The sequence below is a fragment of the Triturus cristatus genome, chromosome 2_2 (genome assembly GCF_964204655.1).
Source record: "Triturus cristatus chromosome 2_2, aTriCri1.1, whole genome shotgun sequence".
Taxonomy (NCBI): Eukaryota; Metazoa; Chordata; class Amphibia; order Caudata; family Salamandridae; genus Triturus; species Triturus cristatus.
This window is the reverse complement of record NC_140582.1, coordinates 1,170,147,197-1,170,168,762: the sequence shown is the minus strand read 5'-3', so window position 1 is coordinate 1,170,168,762 and position 21,566 is coordinate 1,170,147,197. Positions and strand designations below refer to the sequence as shown.

The following is a 21,566-nucleotide window of genomic DNA, read 5'->3' as shown; positions in this document are numbered from 1 at the left end:
AAGAGAAAAGTTAAGACGACTGGGAAACCAGCTTCTGTACAGCAAAACAGTCAGGACCCCTCTCCACAGGGAGAGGATTTGGATACCCCCCCCCCCCCGAGGGAACTGAGCCCATGGAGTTTGACCCTTACCATGTTGAACTCTTGGGACCCTCTAGGGAAGAGCTGTGCCAGGGTCAGCTAGATTGTCCCACTCTTGAAAGCCTGAGGCCACAAGCTGTTTCAGAAGCAAAGGGAGATGCCAGTGGTACCCAGAGAGCTTATTGGGAAGAGGGATTACTGTATGCTGAGGCAAGAAACCCCACTCCTGGAAACACCAGGAGGGTGGTAGTGCCACAGAAGTACAGGGAGTTCCTCCTAACTTTGGCTCATGACATCCCCCTAGCTGGACATCTGGGGCAATCCGTAACTTGGGAAAGGCTAGTGAGTCACTAACTGGCCCCAGATGCACCAAAAGGTCAAGGAGTTGGTCAGCTCCTGTGTTACCTGTCAAGCCAGTGGCAAGACAGGTGGCCACCCAAAGGCCCCCCCTCATCCCACTACCAGTGGTGGAGGTGCCATTTGAAAGGGTAGGAGTGGACATTGTGGGTCCACTTGAACCTCCCACAGCCTCAGGGAACATATTTATTCTAGTAGTAGTGGATCATGCTACTTGGTACCGATGGAGCACCATCGTGTAGGGAGCGCCCTCCTCCATCGTAGGCGGGGGAGAGGCAAACCCCGGGTCAGAAGAGACATTGAGGTCGCTGGCGTCCTCCAGATCCGTCTACCCAGTCCTGCTCGGAGTCACATTGACAGGCAAGAGGGTCCTCGGACCCCTCCAGTCATCCTCCATCTCTTTTGCAGGAGGAACCAATCGCAGCAGCAGAGCCGGAGTGGGGACGAACAGCGTCGGAAACAGCGTTGTCTCCCAATGCGGATCCCAGGCAGGAATTAAATGGTCCTGGAATCGGGGCAAGGGGGGAACGAAAGGCACCCACTGCGGCGCCTGAGGCAGAGCAGAGGGCGGCGCCGGAGCCGGCAGAGTCAGACCTCGTGGTGTCTGGGCCGGAGCCAATGGCGTAGGATCCCGTGGCGCCCAGGCCGGATTCGCCAGCGGGCCAACAGTATCTGGACACAGGACCGTGGGCACCATCCCAAGGCCTAAAAAGTCAATCAATGGTGGCAAGAAACTTGCACCTGTTCAGGAGTCACCAACGGACCCGGGTAGGGCGGACAGGCCACAGGACTCCCAGGCTCCAAAGGACCCGCAGGGGCAGAGCCCCTATCCCCTTCGTCCGCATCTGTGGACCGACAGGGGGGACGTCGGAGAGCGAACATGCTTCTTCGGCTTCTTTTTTGTCGTTGCTTACTGGAATCCGACGGCGAAGACGTTGAGCCCGTGGAACGACGACTGCGGCCCCATGAGCGGTCCCGGGAACGGTCCCTGGAGCGGCGTTGGGACAAGTGCCAGACCTCCAGCAGCTTCCGGTGCCTCTCCCTCAAGGCCTTCGGGGCCATGGCTCGACAGTCCCGGCAAGACCGGGAGTCATGGTCGGTCTCCAGGCAGTGGAGGCAAACATCATGGTGGTCCACCACCGACATGTATCGACGGCAGGCCCCACAAGACTTAAAGCCAGGCATCCCTACGTGCACCAGGAGAAAAAAAAGGGAGACAAAAAGTCTAAAAAGATAAGTCAAAAAGTGACTAAGGTACATGCTCCATCCGGATCTGTGCTTGCTGGCGCGGAAACCGAAAGAACTGACGTCGGCACGCATGGGTGGCGCCTAAGTAGTCTCCGTGACGTCATCTCGGTGCCTACGACGCCAGCAACGGTTGCGGAGCCGCAGGACGCCACCTACTGACGCGCAAGGGTAATGCTATGCAAAACTTTCCAGATCCAGTCTGACGCCTGGGGATATTCTAAAGAAAGGAATCTATCACCAACGTGTCTCTTTCAGATATGAGGTATAGGGTGTATAGTGTCCAAGCGTCCCCAAAGGTAGGCAGAGGTTAAAGTTAGATAGAACCTTAATCTCCAATAGTGGTAGCTTGGTCAAGCAGTAAGGCAGTATCAGAGGACAGAGTTAAGCATTTGATGTACACAGTCAGCAAATGAATTCACACACTCAATAACTGAAATCTAGGCCAAATGTTTTTGTATAAAAATATACTGTTTATTTTTAGAATCAAGCAAGCCTGACACAGGTAAGCATTAAATACTTTTCAGTAATAGGTTACTGGATATAGAACAGTTTGAAAATGCAATTGAAATTGTACTTTGTTTGATTTACAGGGGAGCAGTAGTATGCAACACAGTAAATTGCAGCCAAGTTAATTTTCACGTTACTTTTCTAACTCAGTGCTGTATACCTAGATTCAGCACTGGGACGTTTCCTGCAAACAGGTAAGTAAACACGTTTTGGTTATTTGTGCGATTTTTAAAGAATATTGTTAGATTTCAAAACTCCATTCTTACAAACTATTTGGAGAAAAAGTGTCCATGTTATCCTATGGAAGGAAAACAGGTAAGTAAATGGCTGTGGGAGTTCAGGTTCTGGGGTTAGACTCAGGGGTCTCCCAGGGTCAATGATGCACTGTTGCGCCCTCAGCGGCACTAGGGCAGCCAGGTGCAGAGTGTTGAGGCCCAATGTTATCCTATAGAGGATCGGCGGCCTCCGGTTGGTGGCTCCCAAGCAGGCCACACAGCTTTGGGAGCAAAGCTCCTAGGGTTTAGGCTGCAGGAGTCGGCTGGAGGCAGGTCAGGATTCACCGTATCTCGAGTTATAATCGCTGGGGGGGGGGGGGGGGGGGAGTGGACTCCAAATTGTGTTTTTCCACTCTAGCTCAGGCAGGGTTCGGTGGGTGCAGAGTGGGCTGGATTCGCGGTTTCTGAGGTTGCAGTTGAACAAATATGGTGTTCACGGGAGAAGCAGTCTTTGGAAGTTAAGGCAGTTTGAGGTCTCTGGCTGCAGGACACCAGTATTTCGCATGAGCAGGTTCCAGGGGAGACAGGCCAGTAGGGCTGGGGACAAGTCAGTGGGTTCCGTCCTCTTGTTAGCTGGCTGCATGGCTGTTCGGTTCTTTTCTTCTTGCGGTCAGGCTGGATCTGAGGAAGCATGGTTCAGGGGTGTTACAGGTAGGTAAAGTGCAGGGACCAATGGGTCCCTTCCTGGAGTGGGTACACCCCCTATCGTGCCACCCTCCAGAATTTATACCAGAAAAGAGGACCGAAGGACTGCCCTGATGACCCTGTAACTGTCAAAGATTAGGCTGCGATAAACTTGGACTGCACCTGCTGCTTCTTGGGCTAGCGCAGCAAAGGACTGTGCCTGATGTGTCCTGCTCGTGGAGAAGTCGTACTCCGAGCCCGGCCAGAAGCAGAGAATCCAAGATTCAATTAGTTGACTTCCTGTTCGCAATACAGGTCTAAAACAGCTGAAGAAGCCTGCTGGGGCGAGTTGGTAGCCCAGATTCCCAGATCACCATTGTGTAGCATTGGAGACCGAGAGACAACACTCAAAACTTTTGCACAGATCTGCTGGAACCAGGAGTCTCAATGAAGAGTAGTTTGGTCATCCAGAAGGATAGTTATTGCCAAAAGGACACAGCTGAGTTGAGTGTGCTTGGTAATGAATATGCTACTTACCAGTATGCATCTGTTCTTGGCATGTAGGGCTGCTGACATTCATATCTGTGCATAGATCGCCGCCTAGTGTTGGGTCCGGATGTTTGCACGTTGTTGTCCTGGAAGAGTCTTCGAAGTATCCTGGGATAGGTGACTCCTCCCCTGGACTACAGTGCGCATGGGCATCCTCTCCATCCTCAGATTGTTTTTCGCCATTGTGGCAGTGATGGAGTAGATACAGAAAGTGATGACCATGCTTACAGTAATTCTGAGAGCTGCAGCTGCTACAGGCGCCGGGGAGGAGGGAGGGCGATATGAATGTCAGCAGCCCTACATGCCAAGAACAGATGCATACTGGTAAGTAGCATATTCAGTTCGAGGCATGTGGGCTACTGAATTCATATCTGTGCATAGAATAAATAGCAGTACCTCCTATTAGCGGCGGCTACCAGTGCCAGCTGCAGCGGTCTGAAAAAGAGTTTTGAGAACAGCCTGTCCTACAGCTGCCTGCTGTTTTGATTGCACATCTACACAGTACTGTTTGGTAAAGGTGTGTGTAGTGGACCAGGTGGCTGCTCTACATATATCATGCAAAGGGATGTTTCCCAGGAAAGCCATGGAGGCCCCTAACTTACGTGTTGAGTGGGCTCGTGGGGGAATCGTTAATGTGCGTTTAGCCTTTTGATAGCAAATTTGAATATATTTAACGATCCATCTGGCTATACCTGCTTTGGAGATAGCGTTACCTTTGTGGTGTGGGGCAAAGGCAACGAAGAGTTGTTTAGTCTTCCTAAAGATCTTAGTCCTGTCGATATAGTACATGAGGGCTCTCTTCACATCTAGTGTATGGAGTGCTCTTTCTGCGACAGTTTGTGGGTTTTGAAAGAAAACAGGCAGTTCAATAGTTTGATTCATGTGGAACTGCAATATCACCTTGGGCATGAATTTGGGGTTGGTACGTAGTACGACCCTGTTTGCGTGAACCTGTATAAATGGCTCTTGAACGGTTAGTGCCTGGAGTTCACTAACTCTTCTTAAAGAAGTGATCGCTACTAGGAAAGCTACTTTCCAGGTAAGGAATTGAATCTCGCATGAGTGTAGAGGTTCAAAGGGTGGACCCATCAGGCGTGTGAGGACCAAGTTGAGGTTCCACATTGGAGCCGGTGGGTGGCTTGGAGGAATTACTCGTTTGAGTCCTTCCAAGAATGCTTTGATGGCAGGCACTCTGAATAAAGAGAGGTGCTGCCTGGTCTGGAGATATGCTGATATTGCGGTCAAATGGGCACGTATAGAGGTGTACGCCAGATTGCATCGGTATAGGTGTAAGAGGTAACAAATTATGTTTTGGATGGATGCGTCTAGCGGGTTAATGTCATTATTATTGCAATAAATGACGAACCTTTTCCATTTGGCTGCATAGCAAGCTCTGGTAGTGGGTCTTCTAGCTTCCTTAATGATGTCCATACAGTCAGGGGGCAGGTTTAGGTAGCCAAACTCTAGGACTTCAGGAGCCAGATTGCCAGGTTCAGCTGTTGCGGATCTGGGTGCTGAATCTCTCCATGGTTCTGCGTCAAATGCGCGGGTTTGATCTGCAGCCTTTGATGCGGCACCACGGAAAGTTCAAGAAAAGTGGTGTACCATGGCTGGCGTGCCCACGTTGGAGCAACCAGGACGAGTGTCAGTGAGTGTTGTCTGAGTTTGCGAGCCACCAGCGGTATCAACAGTGCTGGGGGAAAAGCGTACGCAAATCTGCCGGACCAGTTCATCCATATCGCATTGCCCTGCGACTGTGGATGTGGGAACCTGGCGGCAAAGCTTTGGCATTTTGCGTTTTCGCTTGTGGCGAATAGGTCTATCTCTGGATGACCCCATTGCTGGAAGTACGGTTGGAGTACTGATGGGTGTAACTCCCACTCGTGCATCTGGTGGCTGTGTCTGCTGAGCAGATCCGCCATCTGGTTGTCCTTGCCGGGGAGGTGTTCCGCCATGAGGAACATGTTCCTCTGAATGGCCCACTTCCACATGCTCTGAGCCAGATGAGACAACTGTGGAGAGTGTGTTCCTCCCTGCTTTTGTATGTAGTACATGGCGGTCATGTTCTCCGTCCGGATCAACACGACTTTGTTGCACAAGTGTACTTTGAATGCTTTCATAGCCAGGAAGATTGCCATCAGTTCTAGAAGGTTGATGTGCATCTTTTGTTGTGTTGTCCATAGTCCCTGCACTGTGTAGTTGAGTACATGAGCTCCCCATTGTGAGAAAGTGGCTCTGTATATACTGTTCCCTAATAGGTACAGGGTGTACAGAGTCCACAGTCCCCCAGAGGCTGATAGAGGTCAAAGTTAGGTATGACCTTACTCTCAAAAGTGGTAGCTTGGTCGAGCAGTAAGGCAGTACCAGAGGACAGTGTAAAGCATTTATTGTACACACTCAGTCAGCAAATGGTTTCACACACTCAATAACTGAACTCTAGGCCAATGGTTTATATATATAAAATATATGCTTGTTTTATTTTTAGAACCACAAAGGGAGTAAAAGGAATATGCTACTTACCAGTATGCATCTGTTCTTGGCATGTAGAGCTGCAGAGTCACACACTGAGGATAAGATCGCCATCTGGTGTTGGGCTCGGATGATTGCAGGTTGTTGTTGTCTTCGGAAGAAGCCTTTGGTCACGAGGTTGGTGACTCCTCCCCTGGACAACAGTGCGCATGGGCATCCACTCCATCGGCAGATTGTTTTTCGCCATGATGGGAAAAGATGGAGTATATAGAAAAGAAAGAAAGGATGTCCATGTGTAATGTCTAAGTAAGACGGATGCTGGAACAGATACAGGTCCCGGGGAGGCGGGCGGGCGTGTGTGACTCTGCAGCTCTACATGCCAAGAACAGATGCATACTGGTAAGTAGCATATTCCGTTCGAGGCATATGAGCTGCAGATCACACACTGAGGATAGATTATACAGCAGTGCTCCCCTTAGCGGTGGTCGCCTGTATCCGTTGCAGCAGCTTGAAATAAAGTTTTTAGGACAGCCTGGCCCACGGAGGCCTGTTGTTTGGCCTGCACGTCAACACAATAGTGTTTAGTGAAGGTATGCGTGGTAGACCATGTGGCTGCCTTGCAAATGTCTTCTAAGGGAATATTGCCTAAGAAGGCCATAGAAGCCCCTATTTTACGCGTGGAGTGCGCCCTAGGGGGAACTGTAAGTGTACGTTTAGCCTTGAGGTAGCATATTTGGATGCATTTAACTATCCACCGGGCTATTCCTGATTTGGAGATCGGGTTGCCTTTGTGTGGTGGCGCGAAAGCAACAAAGAGTTGTTTTGTCTTTCGAAAAGGTTTTGTCCTGTCGATGTAATAAAGCAAGGCTCTTTTAACATCTAAGGTATGTAGGGCCCTTTCAGCTACCGAGTCTGGATTTGGGAAGAAGACCGGTAGTTCTACTGATTGGTTAAGGTGGAAAGGGGAAATCACTTTTGGAAGAAATTTAGGGTTTGTCCTAAGAACCACTTTGTTACGGTGTAGTTGTAAGAAAGGTTCCTCGAGTGTAAGGGCTTGTATTTCACTTACTCTGCGCAGGGAAGTGATTGCGATAAGGAAGGCTACCTTCCATGTTAGGAATTGCAATTCACATTTGTGCATAGGTTCAAATGGGGGACCCATGAGTCTTGTTAGAACCACATTGATATTCCACACTGGGGCAGGTGGCAATCTTGGGGGAAGAATTCTTTTGAGACCTTCCATAAACGCTTTGATGGCTGGTACCTTAAAAAGGGACAGGTGTTGCCTATTTTGCAAGTAGGCTGCCAAGGCTGCTAGGTGTAAACGTATAGAGGAATACGCTAGATTGCATCTTTGCAAGTGTAGGAGATAGCAAATGATGTTTTGGATGGAAGCATCCAATGGATGTATGTCATTATTAGCGCAGTAGATGGCAAATCGTTTCCATTTAGCGGCATAACACGCTCTAGTAGTAGGTCGTCTGGCTTCCTTTATGATATTCATACAGTCTGGAGGGAGATTGAGGTAACCGAACTCTAGGACCTCAGGAGCCAGATCGCTAGGTTCAGTGTTTGAGGATCTGGGTGTCTGATTTCTCCATGGTTCTGGGTTAATAGATCCGGGGAGAGGCGTAGCTTTTGATGTGGAACTAAAGATAGTTCCAGAAGTGTGGTGAACCACGGTTGACGTGCCCAAGTGGGAGCCACTAGTATTAGTGTTAGTGACCGTTGTTTCAGTTTGCGTACCACAAATGGAACTAGTGGGAGAGGCGGAAAGGCGTACGCAAATCTGCCTGACCAGTTCATCCATAGGGCATTGCCCTTCGACTGTGGGTGTGGAAACCTGGCGGCGAAGGTTGGGCATTTTGTGTTTTCGGGAGTGGCGAACAGGTCTATGTCTGGTTGTCCCCACTTTTGGAAGAAGGGGAGTAGAACCTTGGGGTGTAGTTCCCATTCGTGGATCTGTTGTGTGTGGCGACTTAGGAGGTCGGCCACTTGATTGTGGATCCCTGGGAGATGTTCTGCTAACCGGTAGATGTTTTGGGGAATTGCCCATCTCCAGATTTGCTGTGCCAGTTGGGACAGTTGGAGAGAGTGTGTCCCTCCCTGTTTCTGTATATAATACATTGTCGTCATGTTGTCTGTGCGTATGAGGACAGTTTTGTTCTTTAGGTGAATTTGAAAGGATTTTAGTGCTAGGAACACTGCTAAGAGTTCCAGGTGGTTGATGTGGAGCAGTTTTTGTTGGCTGGTCCATCTGCCCTGAGTGGTATGGTGAAGGAGGTGGGCTCCCCACCCCGTGAGAGATGCGTCTGTAGTTAGCACAACTTGTGGAAGAGGCTCTAAGAACGGTCTCCCTTTGGACAGGTTGATGGTGTTCCACCATTTCAGTGATCGAAGTGAGCGACTGTCCACCAACACCAGATCGGTAAGTTGTCCGTGAGCTTGGTTCCACTGTTGTGCTAAGCATTCCTGTAAGGGACGCATTTGAAGTCGTGCGTGTGGGACTATGGAGATGCATGACGCCATCATGCCTAGGAGCTGCATGAACACTCTTGCTGGAAGAGATGGATGAGTTTGAAATTGAGAGATGAGATTTTGTATACTGGCTATCCTGGCTGTGCTGGGATAGGCAATGGCTTTGGATGTATCTATGGTTGCTCCTAGATACTGATGTAAGTGGGAAGGTTGTAGGTGGGATTTGGGGTAGTTGATAGTGAATCCCAAATCGTGGAGAGTTTGAATCGTGCGATGAGTGTGGAGAACGCATTTTTGGTATGTATTGGCTTTTATGAGCCAATCGTCCAGATAGGGGAAGACATGGATCTGTTGTCTTCTGAGATGCGCTGCCACGACTGCTAGGCACTTGGTGAACACTCTGGGTGCTGTTGTTACTCCGAATGGGAGAACTGTAAATTGATAGTGTTGCCCATCTACCACAAATCGTAGATATTTTCTGTGAGCGGGATGCATAGGGATGTGAAAGTATGCGTCCTTGAGGTCCAATGTGGCGAGGAAGTCTCCCTGTTGTAAAAGTGGGAGGACTTGGAGAGTGGTCATGTGAAAATGATCCGAATGTATATACTGGTTTAGTAGTCTGAGATCCAGTATGGGCCTTAGTGTTTTGTCCTTTTTGGGAATGAGGAAGTATAGAGAATATACCCCTTTTCCCTGATGTTGAAGGGGGACTGGTTCTATCGCATGTTTTTGTAACAGGGATTGAACTTCTTGTTTGAGGAGAGAGAGATGATGCGAGGACATTGGACGTTGTTTGGGCGGTATGTTTGGGGGGGATTGTATGAGTTCGAGGCATTAGCCAGACTGGATAATTTGTCTTACCCACCTGTCTGTGGTGATGGAAGTCCAGACAGGCAGGAATTGTTGGAGTCGCCCCCCGACCGGAGTGGAATGGTCTGGGGGGAGTGGTGGCAAGTCACTGTTTGGTGGCTGGTGAGGTGCGGGTGTTGTTGTTGTTGCCCCGCCCTCGACCTTTGTTATTGTTTCCCCTATAACCTCCCCGGAAATAACCTCTGTTAGGGGATGTTTGTCCAGAATTTTTAAAGGTGGACGTGGTCTCAGTTGATGTGTTTTTGGAGCCTCCTCTATAAAAGGAGCGACGAAAGGAACCCCGGTTTTGATGAGACTGCAGTGCTCCCATAGACTTGGCAGTTTCATTATCCTTTTTCATTTTTTCTAATGCAGTATCCACTGCAGGGCCAAATAGCTGCTCTTGGTTGAAAGGTTGAGCTAGAATTGCGGTTTGAACCTCCGGTTTAAAACCGGAAATACGGAGCCAGGCATGTCGTCTGAGTAAGACGCTAGTATTGACCGCTCTAGAAGCAGTGTCTGCTGCATCTAAGGCGCATTTAATGGAGGCATTAGATATTAATTTGCCTTCTTGGATGAGGTCAGAGGCCTGGGACTTAAAAGGTTCAGGCAGATGTTGCATAAGGTCCTCAAGTTGGTCATAATGCGCTCTATCATACCTGGCTAACAGGGCCTGGGTATTCGCAATACGCCAATGGTTAGCCGCCTGCGCGGCGACCCGTTTGCCCGAGGCTTCTAAAAGCTTAGACTCTTTGTCTGGGGGAGGCGTTTCTCCAGTTGTCTGTGAGTTAGCGCGCTTCCTGGCATTTGATACGACTAGGGAGTCTAAAGGGAGCTGGGCCTTAATGTATGCAGGGTCTTGCGGGGCTGGTCGGTACTTTTTTTCGATGCGTGGGTTGAGAACCCTAGCTCGAACAGGGTCCTTAAAGACTTCAGTAGCATGCTTTATAACCCCTTTGATCATGGGCAGTATGTGAACAGTCTTTTGTGACTGCTCAAAGGTATCAAGGAGAAAGTCCTCTTCAAGGGCGTCTGTGTGCATTGTAACGCCGTGGAATGTTGCTGCCCTATTTATAAGTTGGCCGAACCCTAGGTGGTCATCAGGAGGGGAGGGCTTGGAGGGGTAGGTAGTGGGGTCAGGCATGTCAGGTATAGGATAAGACCAGTCATCCATGGGTGCTGGGTCTGGGAACGTAAAAGGGTCGTTTGGATCAACAGGATCATTAAATAAATCAGGGTCCGCCCCTCCCCCTAAGTCATCATTATCATCCTGTGGAGGAGGTAAATGATAGGGAGATGGTAAAGGTAAAGGTAAAGGAGAATCAGGAGGAGGAGGGGGGACGGGTTAGGAGGTAAAACAGGAGAGGAAGGACGAAGTGGTGAAGTAGCACAGTCCTTTTTCCGTATGGGAGCTGGGGGAGGTGTAGTGTCCAGCTTCCGCTTTTTATATGGGATGGCAGTCACATGTCCCGTGTTAGGATTGATGTAGATCCGCTTCTGAGTAGGATCTGGTCGAAAAAGTTCATCTGGCTCCGAAGGTGGTGTCTGTGATGTCCGCTTCGGGTCTTTATGAGCTTGTTTCGGCGGGGACGCAGTTTTCGGCGCCGATGATTTTTTCGGCGCCGACTGAGTTTTTCGGCGCCGACTGAGTTTTTCGGCGCCGACTGAGTTTTTCGGCGCCGACTGAGTTTTTCGGCGCCGACTGAGTTTTTCGGCGCCGACTGAGTTTTCGGCGCCGACTGAGTTTTCGGCGCCGACTGAGTTTTCGGCGCCGACTGAGTTTTCGGCGCCGACTGAGTTTTCGGCGCCGACTGAGTTTTCGGCGCCGACTGAGTTTTCGGCGCCGACTGAGTTTTCGGCGCCGATGGACTTTCAGGCATCGATGTTGAAGAACGTCTCGGTGCCGGTGGAGACTTCGGTGCCGAGGAACGTTTCTGTGCCGAAGGAGATTTCGGTCTTGGAGCCTGTTTCGGTGCCGACAGTGGGTGTTTGGGTGCCGAGGGTGTTAAAGGCACAATCAGGTGAGGTTTGCTCGAGCCCGAGCCACCCACAGGCTTGGATGTCTTCGGAGCCGGGCCCGAGGGCGGGGCTTCTGAAGAGGATTTCCGGTCGCGACTGGGCCCAGCTGGCGGAGTCTTGACCAATGCTTTTTTGGATGGGGCAGGGGCAGGGGGGGTGGTACTCACACGCTGCCCTGGAGTGATGAGGTCATCGGAATCGTCGGCCTCGGACACGATCTCGAGATCTTCGGTGTCGTCTTCGGGAACATCTTGAGCAAAGATGTCCTCCGGTTCTGGAGCTGGTTTGGCCATAATATGGCGTCGAGCTCTTCGGTCCCGGAGGGTCTTCTTCGAACGGAAAGCGGAACAAGCTGGACAGGTGGACTCGTTGTGTTCCGGCGACAGGCAGAGGTTGCAAACCTCGTGGTGGTCACTGTGGGGGAACTTCGCTCCACACTGGGGGCATTTTTTGAAGGGTGTCCTGTCCATCAGCCGCTTCCGGAACCGGTCCGAGTTGATGTCGACGTCGATGGAATGAAGATTAAAGAGTTCAATCGATTGCTGGAAGTTTTCTGCTGGAGCGGAAAAAAGTTCATCCGAACCCAATGGCGGAAAAAAACAATCTGCCGATGGAGTGGATGCCCATGCGCACTGTTGTCCAGGGGAGGAGTCACCAACCTCGTGACCAAAGGCTTCTTCCGAAGACAACAACAACCTGCAATCATCCGAGCCCAACACCAGATGGCGATCTTATCCTCAGTGTGTGATCTGCAGCTCATATGCCTCGAACATATACTTTCTCAGAATGAGAGGTTGAATAAAAATACTTTTGTCTTAAGCAATAAATTTGTGTAAACAGTCACAGTTGGTTGCAATAAACAATCCTATTTCCTAAACATAACAATGCATTGAGCTCAATGGTAAATTCAGGTTATATGTAATAAATTACTTTTCAGATTACTTTTGGAATTCCAGGTCTGGCTCCTATAACCAGCCTTGGGTCAGTATTCAGAATCAAGTGATGAAAGTCGACTCAATAACTGTAATGATTTTTAAATAATATTTAGCTATTTCAAAAGTTAACACTTAGAAAATATTTCAAAGAAAACATTCAATGGATCTCTATGGCAAGAAATTCACATTGCAGGTAGAGTACTTTATTGTTACTTTAGTAATACAGGACTGGGTGCCTAGACCCAGGACTGGGGTCCTTATCAAAAGCAGGTAAGTAATTTCGTTTGCAGAAATGGTACGATTTTAAAAGAATATTTCAAATTTGCAAAAATAGACACTTAGAAGAAATTTCACAGAAAAGCAGACAATGGTTTCCTATGGGAGAAAAATGAGTTAGAGGTAAGTATAGTTGTGAACACTTTTCAGGGTCAGGGCTGGGCACCAAGATCCAGCACTGGGAGCTCACCTAGGAGCAGGTGAGTAAATTCGTTTGTCACTTGGCTGATTTTTGGTGAATTTTTGCAGTTTTGAAAAGTTCACACTTAGAAGATTTTTGAAGAAAAAGCCAGTCAATGTTACTCTATGAGGAAAATGAAGTTAGCGGTTTAAGGGTAAGTACTCGACTGGCAGAGTTGAAATTCCGGGCATGGACTCAGGGGTCCCCCAGTGTCAGGTAGGTACAGTTGGTTCACCCTCAGCGGTTTCAGGACGGCCGGGTGCAGAGAGAGTTAGGACCAATGTTATCCTATGAGGGATAGGGGGGCCTTGGTTGCTGGCTGCTGTCTGGCAAGCCACGCGGCTGTGGGAGCTGGGCTCCTGGTCACTTACTCAAGTGGGGAAGTAAGTTAGTGTAGAGAGGGCACTGCCAGGGCCACTCGGGCGGCTGGGTGCAGGGTGCTTTTGAGCCTTCGGGCGCTCAATGGAAATCAATGGGAATGTTCCGGTTTGGAAAAAGGCTGCAGGCTCGGGGACGAGGAGGTTTCAGGTGCCACCACCACTTCGAGAGGTAAGTTGGGTAGTTGTAGGTTAGGTGGGTACCCCGGGATTGGGCACAGGGGGCCGCAGGGCGCCGGGTGCAGGGGTGCCTTTTGACGTCGGGAATCTTACCCTCTGGTTGATCGCGGCTGGGGTGGCACTGGGTTCTGGGGCTGCAGGCTTCTTCCGGGATGTCGAGGGGGGTCCTTGGGAGCCGGACTCGGGGTCACAGTCGCCGTGGGGTCGTCCTCAGGGGTCTTTGTCCACTCCGGCACTGGCCAGGCTTGGCTGGTGCAGAGTGTGTTGGGTCCGCGGTCCCGGGCTGCTGCCAGGGGTTAAAAATAGGTTTCTTGAGTAGAGCCTCTACTCATGGGAGTCCCAGGGGCTTAGAGCCAAAAGGTAGCCAGGTCCTCCGGGGTTGGTGAGGTTGCTGGCCACGAGAGATGCCGCGCTGGTGCAGGTTCGAGAGTCGACAGGCCGGTAGGGCTGGGGCCTAAGCAGTTGGTGTCTTCTTCTCTTTTTAGCAGCTGCAGGTCAGGTCTTTGTTCTTCTTGCTCTTCTTGTAATTTTCTATCTGGAATCTAAGGAAGGAAGGTTCAGGGTGCCCCTAAATACTAGATTTAGGGGCGTTACAGGTAGGTGAAGGCCAGGGACCAATGGGTCCTTGTCCTGGGGTGGGTACACCCCCTATCCTGCCTCTCTCCTGTGGGAGGGGGGCAGTAGCCTAATCCTGATAGGGTAGGGCCTCCCATCTTCAAGATGGCGAGAGCCCGGAGATGTGCTTCACCTCGCCTCCCCCACCTGAGGGGTGGGGTGGGCAGGCTGGCACATTCCCTGTCCTTGTATGGGGTTTCCGGCCAAGCTTCCCGCCAGAGTGGGGGGTTGCAGTGGCCTGGGGAAACTCCAAATGGCGGCATGCCTTTGAAGCTTCCCTTTGCTCATCCTGGGGGAGGAGATTTCTCACCTCACCCAGGATGTGCATTGTTGCAGGCCCGGGAGAGCAGGGGCTCTCCCACCCAGGGGTCCAGCAACGTGTCTGCTGTGTGGCAGCCTGGGCAGCCTCAGAGCAGACGTGGATTGTAAGTTAGCTGTAAGGGGGCATCTCTAAGATGCCCTCTGGGGTGCTTAGTTCATTAAATCCCACACTGGCATCAGTGTGGGTTCAATGTGCTGAGAAGTTTGATACCAAACTTCCCAGGCTTCAGTGTTGCCAATATAGTGCTGTGGAGCTCGTGTTTGACAAGCTCTCAGCACCATGTACTCTTAAATGACAGCACTGCACTTACAGTGCCCAGGAATGGACCCGGGTACTGTAGGGGCACAGGGCTCCTGCTCCTGTGCCCACACCATAGGCGTAATGCACCCAGCTAGAGGGGTGGCTGACATATGCCTTGGCAGTGTAGGTGATGGGCATGGTACACAGGGATGTGTGCCATGTCGACTCTTTGTTTTGTCCTGCACCCAGACACTCAGCCTGCAAGGGCAGTGTGTGTGTAAGGGTACAGGGCCTCTGAGGGTGGCACAATGAGTGCTGCAGCCCTTAGAGGCCTTCCCTGGCCACAAGGCCCTGGGTACCTAGGGTACCATTTACTAGGGGCTGACATGTGGCTAGGGTTTGCCAATTGGGAGTTTGTGTGGTTTAAGGAAGGAACATAGGCCCTGGGCACCTGATTGGCAGGAACTCAGGGTACACTCAATCGAAGTACATTCAGCAATTTAGCAAAAAGTGGGGGCATACCATGCAAGAAAGATGGCACTTTCTCACACCCATCCCTGGAGAGACGCGTCCGCTGTCAGTATTATCTGTGGAACAGGCTCTTGGAACGGTCGGCCCTTGCAAAGGTTTTGTGGATTCCACCAATGCAGAGAGTTGTATGCCCGACCGCTCACCAACACTAGGTCTTTTATTTGTCCGTGAGCCTGATTCCACTGACGTGCTAAGCACTCCTGAAGCGGGCGCATATGTAATCTCGCGTGTTGGACTATGAAAATGCAGGAGGCCATCATGCCTATCAACTGCATGAACACTCGCGCGGGAAGGGAGTGTTGTGGTTTGAACTTGGAAATCAGCATTTGCATGCTGTTGATTCTCACTAAATTTGGCTGAGCTGTGGCCGCCAGAGTGTCTATGGTCGCACCTAGGTACTGTTGTACGTGTGCAGGTTGGAGATGTGATTTTGGGTAATTTAGTGAGAACCCCAGACTGTGAAGGAGGTGAATGGTGCGGGACATGTGGCAGGCACATTGCTGGGCTGACTTTGCTTGAACAAGCCAGTCGTCCAGGTAAGGGTAGACGTGTATGTGCTGCCTCCGTAGATGTGCAGCCACAGTAGCTAGGCACTTTGTGAAAACTCTGGGTGCTGTTGTCACGCCGAAGGGAAAGACTTTGAATTGGTAGTGCTGCGCCTGAACAGTGAACCTGAGGTATTTTTTGTGTGAGGGGTGAATGGGTATGTGGAAATACGCATCTTTGAGGTCCAGTGTGGCCAGGAAGTCTCCCTGCTTGAGCAGCGGGAGGACTTGCTGTAGGGTGAGCATGTGGAAATGCTCGGAGAGAATGTAGCGGTTGAGGGGTCTCAGGTCTAGTATAGGTCTGAGTGACCCGTCCTTTTTCGGTATTAAAAAGTACAGGGAGTACACCCCCATACCTTGCTCGTGGACGGGTACGACCTCTATTGCGCCTTTTAGTAGCATACTTAGCACTTCCTGCTGTAAGAGTTAAGTGCTCTGAGGACATAGGACGGTTTTTTGGAGGTATTGTGGGTGGAGTTGAGGTTAATTCTAGGCAGTAACCGTACTTGACAATATCTTTGACCCACCTGTCCGTGGTGATGGAGTTCCACGTGGACAGGAACCTTTGTAGCCTTCCCCCGACAGGTGTTATGTGGTCGGGAGGAAGGGAGAGGGCGTCACTGTTTGTTCTTGGGGGAGGACCTGGTGTTGCCGTATCCGCGTCCTCTGCCCTTTGTGCTTGAGCCACGATATCCACCCCGTGTGTTTTTATCATAGGAACTTTGTGTGTTTCCCTTGTTGTAGGTTTGCTGTGACCCCTGTCCTCTACCTGCTCCTCTATTTCCGGGGCGACGAAAGGAGCCGCTCCGAAAGGACTGCGTTTGGAGAGCCCCCATGGACTTTGCAGTGTCTGTGTCCTTTTTTATTTTCTCTAGGGTGGTGTCAACCTCTGGCCCGAATAAGTAGTCGGGGTTGACAGGCTGGTTGAGGATGTTATTTTGTACCTCGGGTTTGAATCCAGAGATTCGTAACCAGGCGTGTCGTCGCAACATGACGCTAGTGTTTATGGCTCTGGCAGCTGTATCTGCGTCATCCAGTGCACACTTAATGGATGCGTTTGTGAGGAGTTGTCCCTCCCTGATGAGGATCTCTGCTCCCTCTGAATTGGTCAGGGAGATGTTGGAGTAATGCTTCTAATGTGTCAGTGTGCTCGATCGTAGCGAGCGAAGAGCGCCTGAGTATTGGCAATACGCCATATGTTAGCTGCTTGGGCCGCAACCCGTTTGCCGGAGGTCTCTAGCACCTTGGACTCTTTGTCCGGGGGAGGAGCATCCCCTGTGGTTTGCGAGTGTGCCCGTTTGCGAGCATTCGCAACTACTATGGAATCCAGAGGTAACTGGCCTCTAATGTAGGTAGGGTCCCCAGGCGCCGACCTGTATTTGTCGATCCTGGGGTTTATTACTCTTGCCCTGGTGGGTTCTTTGAAGATGTCCTTTGCTGGTTTGAGGACACCTTTCAACATGGGTAGAGTTTTTATATTCCTTTCTGAGGATGCGAAAGTATCCATGAGAAAGTCGTCCTCGACGGTGTCAGAGTGGAGTTGCACACCATGATTGGCCGCAGCACGTTCAATGAGGGCGTTGAATGCGGCAGTGTCCTCTGTGGGAGACGTTTTTGCTCCATATAGCTGCGTGTCCTGTGTATCCATAGGTGCACCCGGGTCTACAGGGTCATCCCAAGCTTGGTCAGGGTCCTGTTGGCCTTCAGGGTCCATCTCTCCGGGGTAGGGGACGTGGTCACCCATGTAGTCCTCCAAAACGCCACTGGCAGCTTTTTCTTTAGCGGGATCCGGTAGGAGTCCAAAGCTGGCTCGGAGGTTATTCTCCTCTTGTGGAGCATCATTCTGCCGGTGTCGGCGTCGATGATGTGTGATGGTGACGTCTCTACAGGAGAGCGTTCGGCAGGCGTGATCGTGGTGTGGGTGACACGTGTTCTGATTTGGAACAGTTTTGGGGCCGTGGATGGCGGCAGGCCAAAAGTGATGTTGGCCGGTGCCAGAGAGGCTGTTGGAGCTTTTATCGGCTCGGAGCCTGACGTGTCCTGGAGGACTGCCTTGTGTTTGATGCGTTGCAAGGACGCAGCAACTGGCCGCACCTGGAGCGCCATCGATTCTTTGGCGCCGACCGGTTCTGTAGAGGCAGGCGTGGACGTCTTCGGCGCCACTGGGTCATCGAGTCGAGGAGCGGTAGTAGCCGTCGACGTCGTCGATGATTGTGCCATTGGTGGTGCTGTCGAAGCGGTGTGAGACGCAGCAGCCAGTTTGACCTTTGTGGCCGGAGCCGATTGTTTCGGTGCTGGGAGCCGAGTAGGTTTGGCGGCACCGAAAGTCTTTTTCCGTGTGTCGGCCCCGACGTCGGCTGCTGCAAGCTCGGCACCGAAGTCTCGTTTGGTGCGGTCGGTGCCGACGGGTTTGGCTGGCGTCGAAGGTGTGGTGGGCTTCGATCCGACCAGCGTCACTTTCGGTTTCGGTTCGTGTTGAACCAATACAGCTTTCGGTTTCGAAGAAGGGAAACCAGCCGTTTTGGGTAGCAATGGCTGCCGCTGAATGTCCGAGGGCGGGGCCGAAGAACTGCGGGATAGGTCTTGGGTAAGGCCCGAAGGCGATCCCTCGACCGGAGCCATAGACTGGCGCACTGGGATATCCTCAGTCTGTACGGGTAGGCCTTGCTCGTCACCTACTCTCTTCGGCCCCTAAGGCCTCATCGTAGTCTCCTACCTCGGTGTCGGCTTCATCTCTGTGAAAGAGTCGTTCTTCGACGTCTTCCGATCCGGAGTCGTGTTCGGAAGCGGGGCTGGAGGGTAGGTTCTCCAAGTCTTCGACATCTTCGTCCTCGGCGCTGAAGATGTTGGTAGGGGCCGGTGCCGCTTGCTGCGCTTCGAGTCTCGCTGCTCGTCGATTCCGTAGAGTCTTCTTGGATCGGAACCGGGCACAGGCCATACATGTAGACTCGTAGTGATCCGGTGAAAGGCATTTGTTGCACACCGGGTGGACGTCGACATGGGGATATTTCGCATTGCATACAGGACACCGCTTGAATGGTGTCCTAGATTCCATCGTCGATGTCGGGTCGATGGTCGGGTAAGATGCGAAAAAGTTGGTCTTGAAGTTAGTAAACTAACAAAGATACTATCGATACCGATCGGGAACAGTACCGACGCGAACTAAAGGCCTTTTGGCCTGGAAAAAGTTTTTCCTAACTTGAGTCAAGATAAGCACATCCGAACCCAATGGCGGAAAAAAACTATCTGAGGATGGAGAGGATGCCCATGCGCACTGTAGTCCAGGGGAGGAGTCACCTATCCCAGGATACTTCGAAGACTCATCCAGGACAACAACGTGCAAACATCCAGACCCAACACCAGGCGGCGATCTATGCACAGATATGAATTCAGCAGCCCACATGCCTCGAACCAAGTAATCCAGTGGTGACCAATATTGCTGGACCAAAGCGGACATCAAGGGACGTCGACCACTGTGGCCAAAATTGCCCCACCTGGGCTGTGGACCATCACCAGGAAGACTCCTGCAGACTGCACGGCATCTTTGAGACTCTTCCGCATCCTGTTTCCCGTGGAAGTATAGGGTAAAGGATTACGGATACAGGAACTAGATTGAAGACTGCTTTTCTTGTAAAAGTAACTTTCTTCAGACCGTACTGGTCCCCTTGATTGGCTCGCTGCCGGAGTTGGTCGCCCACAGTAACTAAGTAACCACATTCCACTTTGAACAAAGTTTTGAAGCTTCAAATTTGATGAATTTGCCAATGCATGTTAACGGTTAAGTAAAAAGTTATTGTTCTTTGTTAAATCTGCATCTCGGGAAACCTCATAGGGACCTTTATCATTTTGTTGTCCCTAAAGTAAAACAATACAAGTAATTTTTATAAGCAGGTGTTGGATTACTCGAGTCTCAAGTTTGTCATCTTCAATGGTTTTGGTGCCGTTTAAATGCTTTACATGTGTTCCTTTATTGAATGAAGCCTGACTTCTGGAATCCACATTTACCCAGGGTTGAGCGAAGGTTCAACAAATGAAACCCGATTAGTCCTACAAGGATTGGTAGTGTATTACATGATGAGGTCTCACAGCAGCACCAAATAATACACCGCATTTCCGGACAACAACGAAAATGCAACATTTTTATAAATCTGTGTTGGGTTTTTAGTGTTCAGTTTCTTATTTATCGACCGTTATGGTAAGTTTAAATGTTTTACACGTGTTCATTTCATTAACACAGAGTGCTCTGTGCCGTAGCTACCGAGGACTGACCTAAGGATTTGTTAAAGAACATATCTGGACACGAAACAGGCTGTGAAACCATGATATGGTGAGACCTCACAATCACACCAGATGATCCACTTTCATACAGCTTTATATGCTATTATTCAAAAATAGAAGGCAGAAAGTGCTCTATTCTATTGGAATTATTGTTTACTATTAAATGAGTTAAAAAGAATTTACATATTTATAGAGATGGTCCGGGTTCCAGCCAGATAATTTCATAACGCATACCATGATGGAAAATGTATACATGCTGACCACAGATTGCTCTAAGGGATTAATGTTAGCTAGAAACTGCCATTTGAAGCAAGGAAAACAAAATCCAAAAGATTTTTAAAAACGCAAACATTCTTTGCTACAGTTGCTGCATCTGATTCACAATGAAAATACATGAAAGTAAATGAAGTAAGTCACCTTAGATTCTTCAGCTTCAATTATGTCAGCAAATATGCGTTCCTGAAAGAAAAGTTACAGTTCAATTTCTGAAAAACATTGTTCCCAAAATTTTACACAATACAAAACAATAAACAAAATTACCATCTGTAACACTTTGATAGATGTGTAGATCACAACTTATTAAATTAGAGAACACTTCCAAGGAACCAGACTAATTGTTTTGCAGACAGAATTTGGTGACAGCTATCAGGTGATAATGCACAGATGCAGAGCCAGCATACACCACAGCAAGTATTATGGAGGGACAAATACAAGACATTACATGTACGATCAGTTGAGCATAACTGAAGCCAAGGACCGAGAATGGAACAGCCATAAAAAGAAAATGAACATTTTAGAACAAAGAATACTCGCAACGAAATGAGAGGAATCTGCAGGAATACACTTTTCAATCACAAAGATCTTCTAAGGAAACTTTCCTAAACAAGATACTCATTTCACTAATCTCTTAAAATAGGCAAACTAAGGAAGAAGCTCAGAATAGTCTATACTAAAAGAGTTAACTGCGTATCTACTAAATTGCAAGTCTGCCCTCTCAAAAGGATCCAAGTAGCAGAGCTTGGAGCGGGAAGAGGAAAACAGCTAATATAGCCATATGTAAACAGACTATGGAGACCTACTGCAGTTTTATGGACCAACAGACTTTAAAGTCCTCCAAAGAGATCCACTACAAATGTAAACCATAGTTGATGCATTGGAAAGATACTTGAGAAACATCTGGGTCTTTAAGCTGTGCATTCAAAGTCTACAATAGGTGTTGTGAGGGATGAAACCTAGGTCAAATCTTTAATCTTTGGAGGGACAAGGAACAATGTTTGTTAACAGCATAGCAGTCCAATAACCTTCGAGTGTATAACCACTAAAATAATGCATTTAGCCATCGCTCCACTGTATCCAGACAACAGTGTGTCCCATCCCCTCCACCGCCCCCACTCCAAGAGAAAAATATAGACATTTCAGACATACAAAATAATCAGAAGTACTGCAGAATCCTGCTATTTAAACAAATGTTCATAAGAACCCTCACAACACGCAGTGAATAATGCATATAGGGAACCCCTGGGGGAAAGTTGTCAACCCAAAAATGGCTTTGTGCAGAGGGGTGCTCTAAATGTACGAGTCAGTGCGTGTGTGAAGGGGGTGGAAGGAGGGTTACACTTAAGAGCCTGCAT

The 21,566-nt window shown here is 49.8% G+C and overlaps 1 protein-coding gene across 4 annotated transcripts in view; it reads right to left on the bottom strand.

Annotated features, from left to right (window-relative positions):
* Positions 1–21,566, bottom strand: part of ZNF638 (zinc finger protein 638) — a 994,232-nt gene that overhangs the window by 493,274 nt on the left and 479,392 nt on the right. For all 4 annotated transcript variants that reach the window (XM_085642741.1, XM_085642742.1, XM_085642740.1 and 1 more), the window contains one exon: positions 20,353–20,394. In XM_085642741.1, the coding sequence (XP_085498867.1) occupies positions 20,353–20,394 (42 nt within the window). The remainder of the gene's footprint in view (positions 1–20,352; positions 20,395–21,566) is intronic.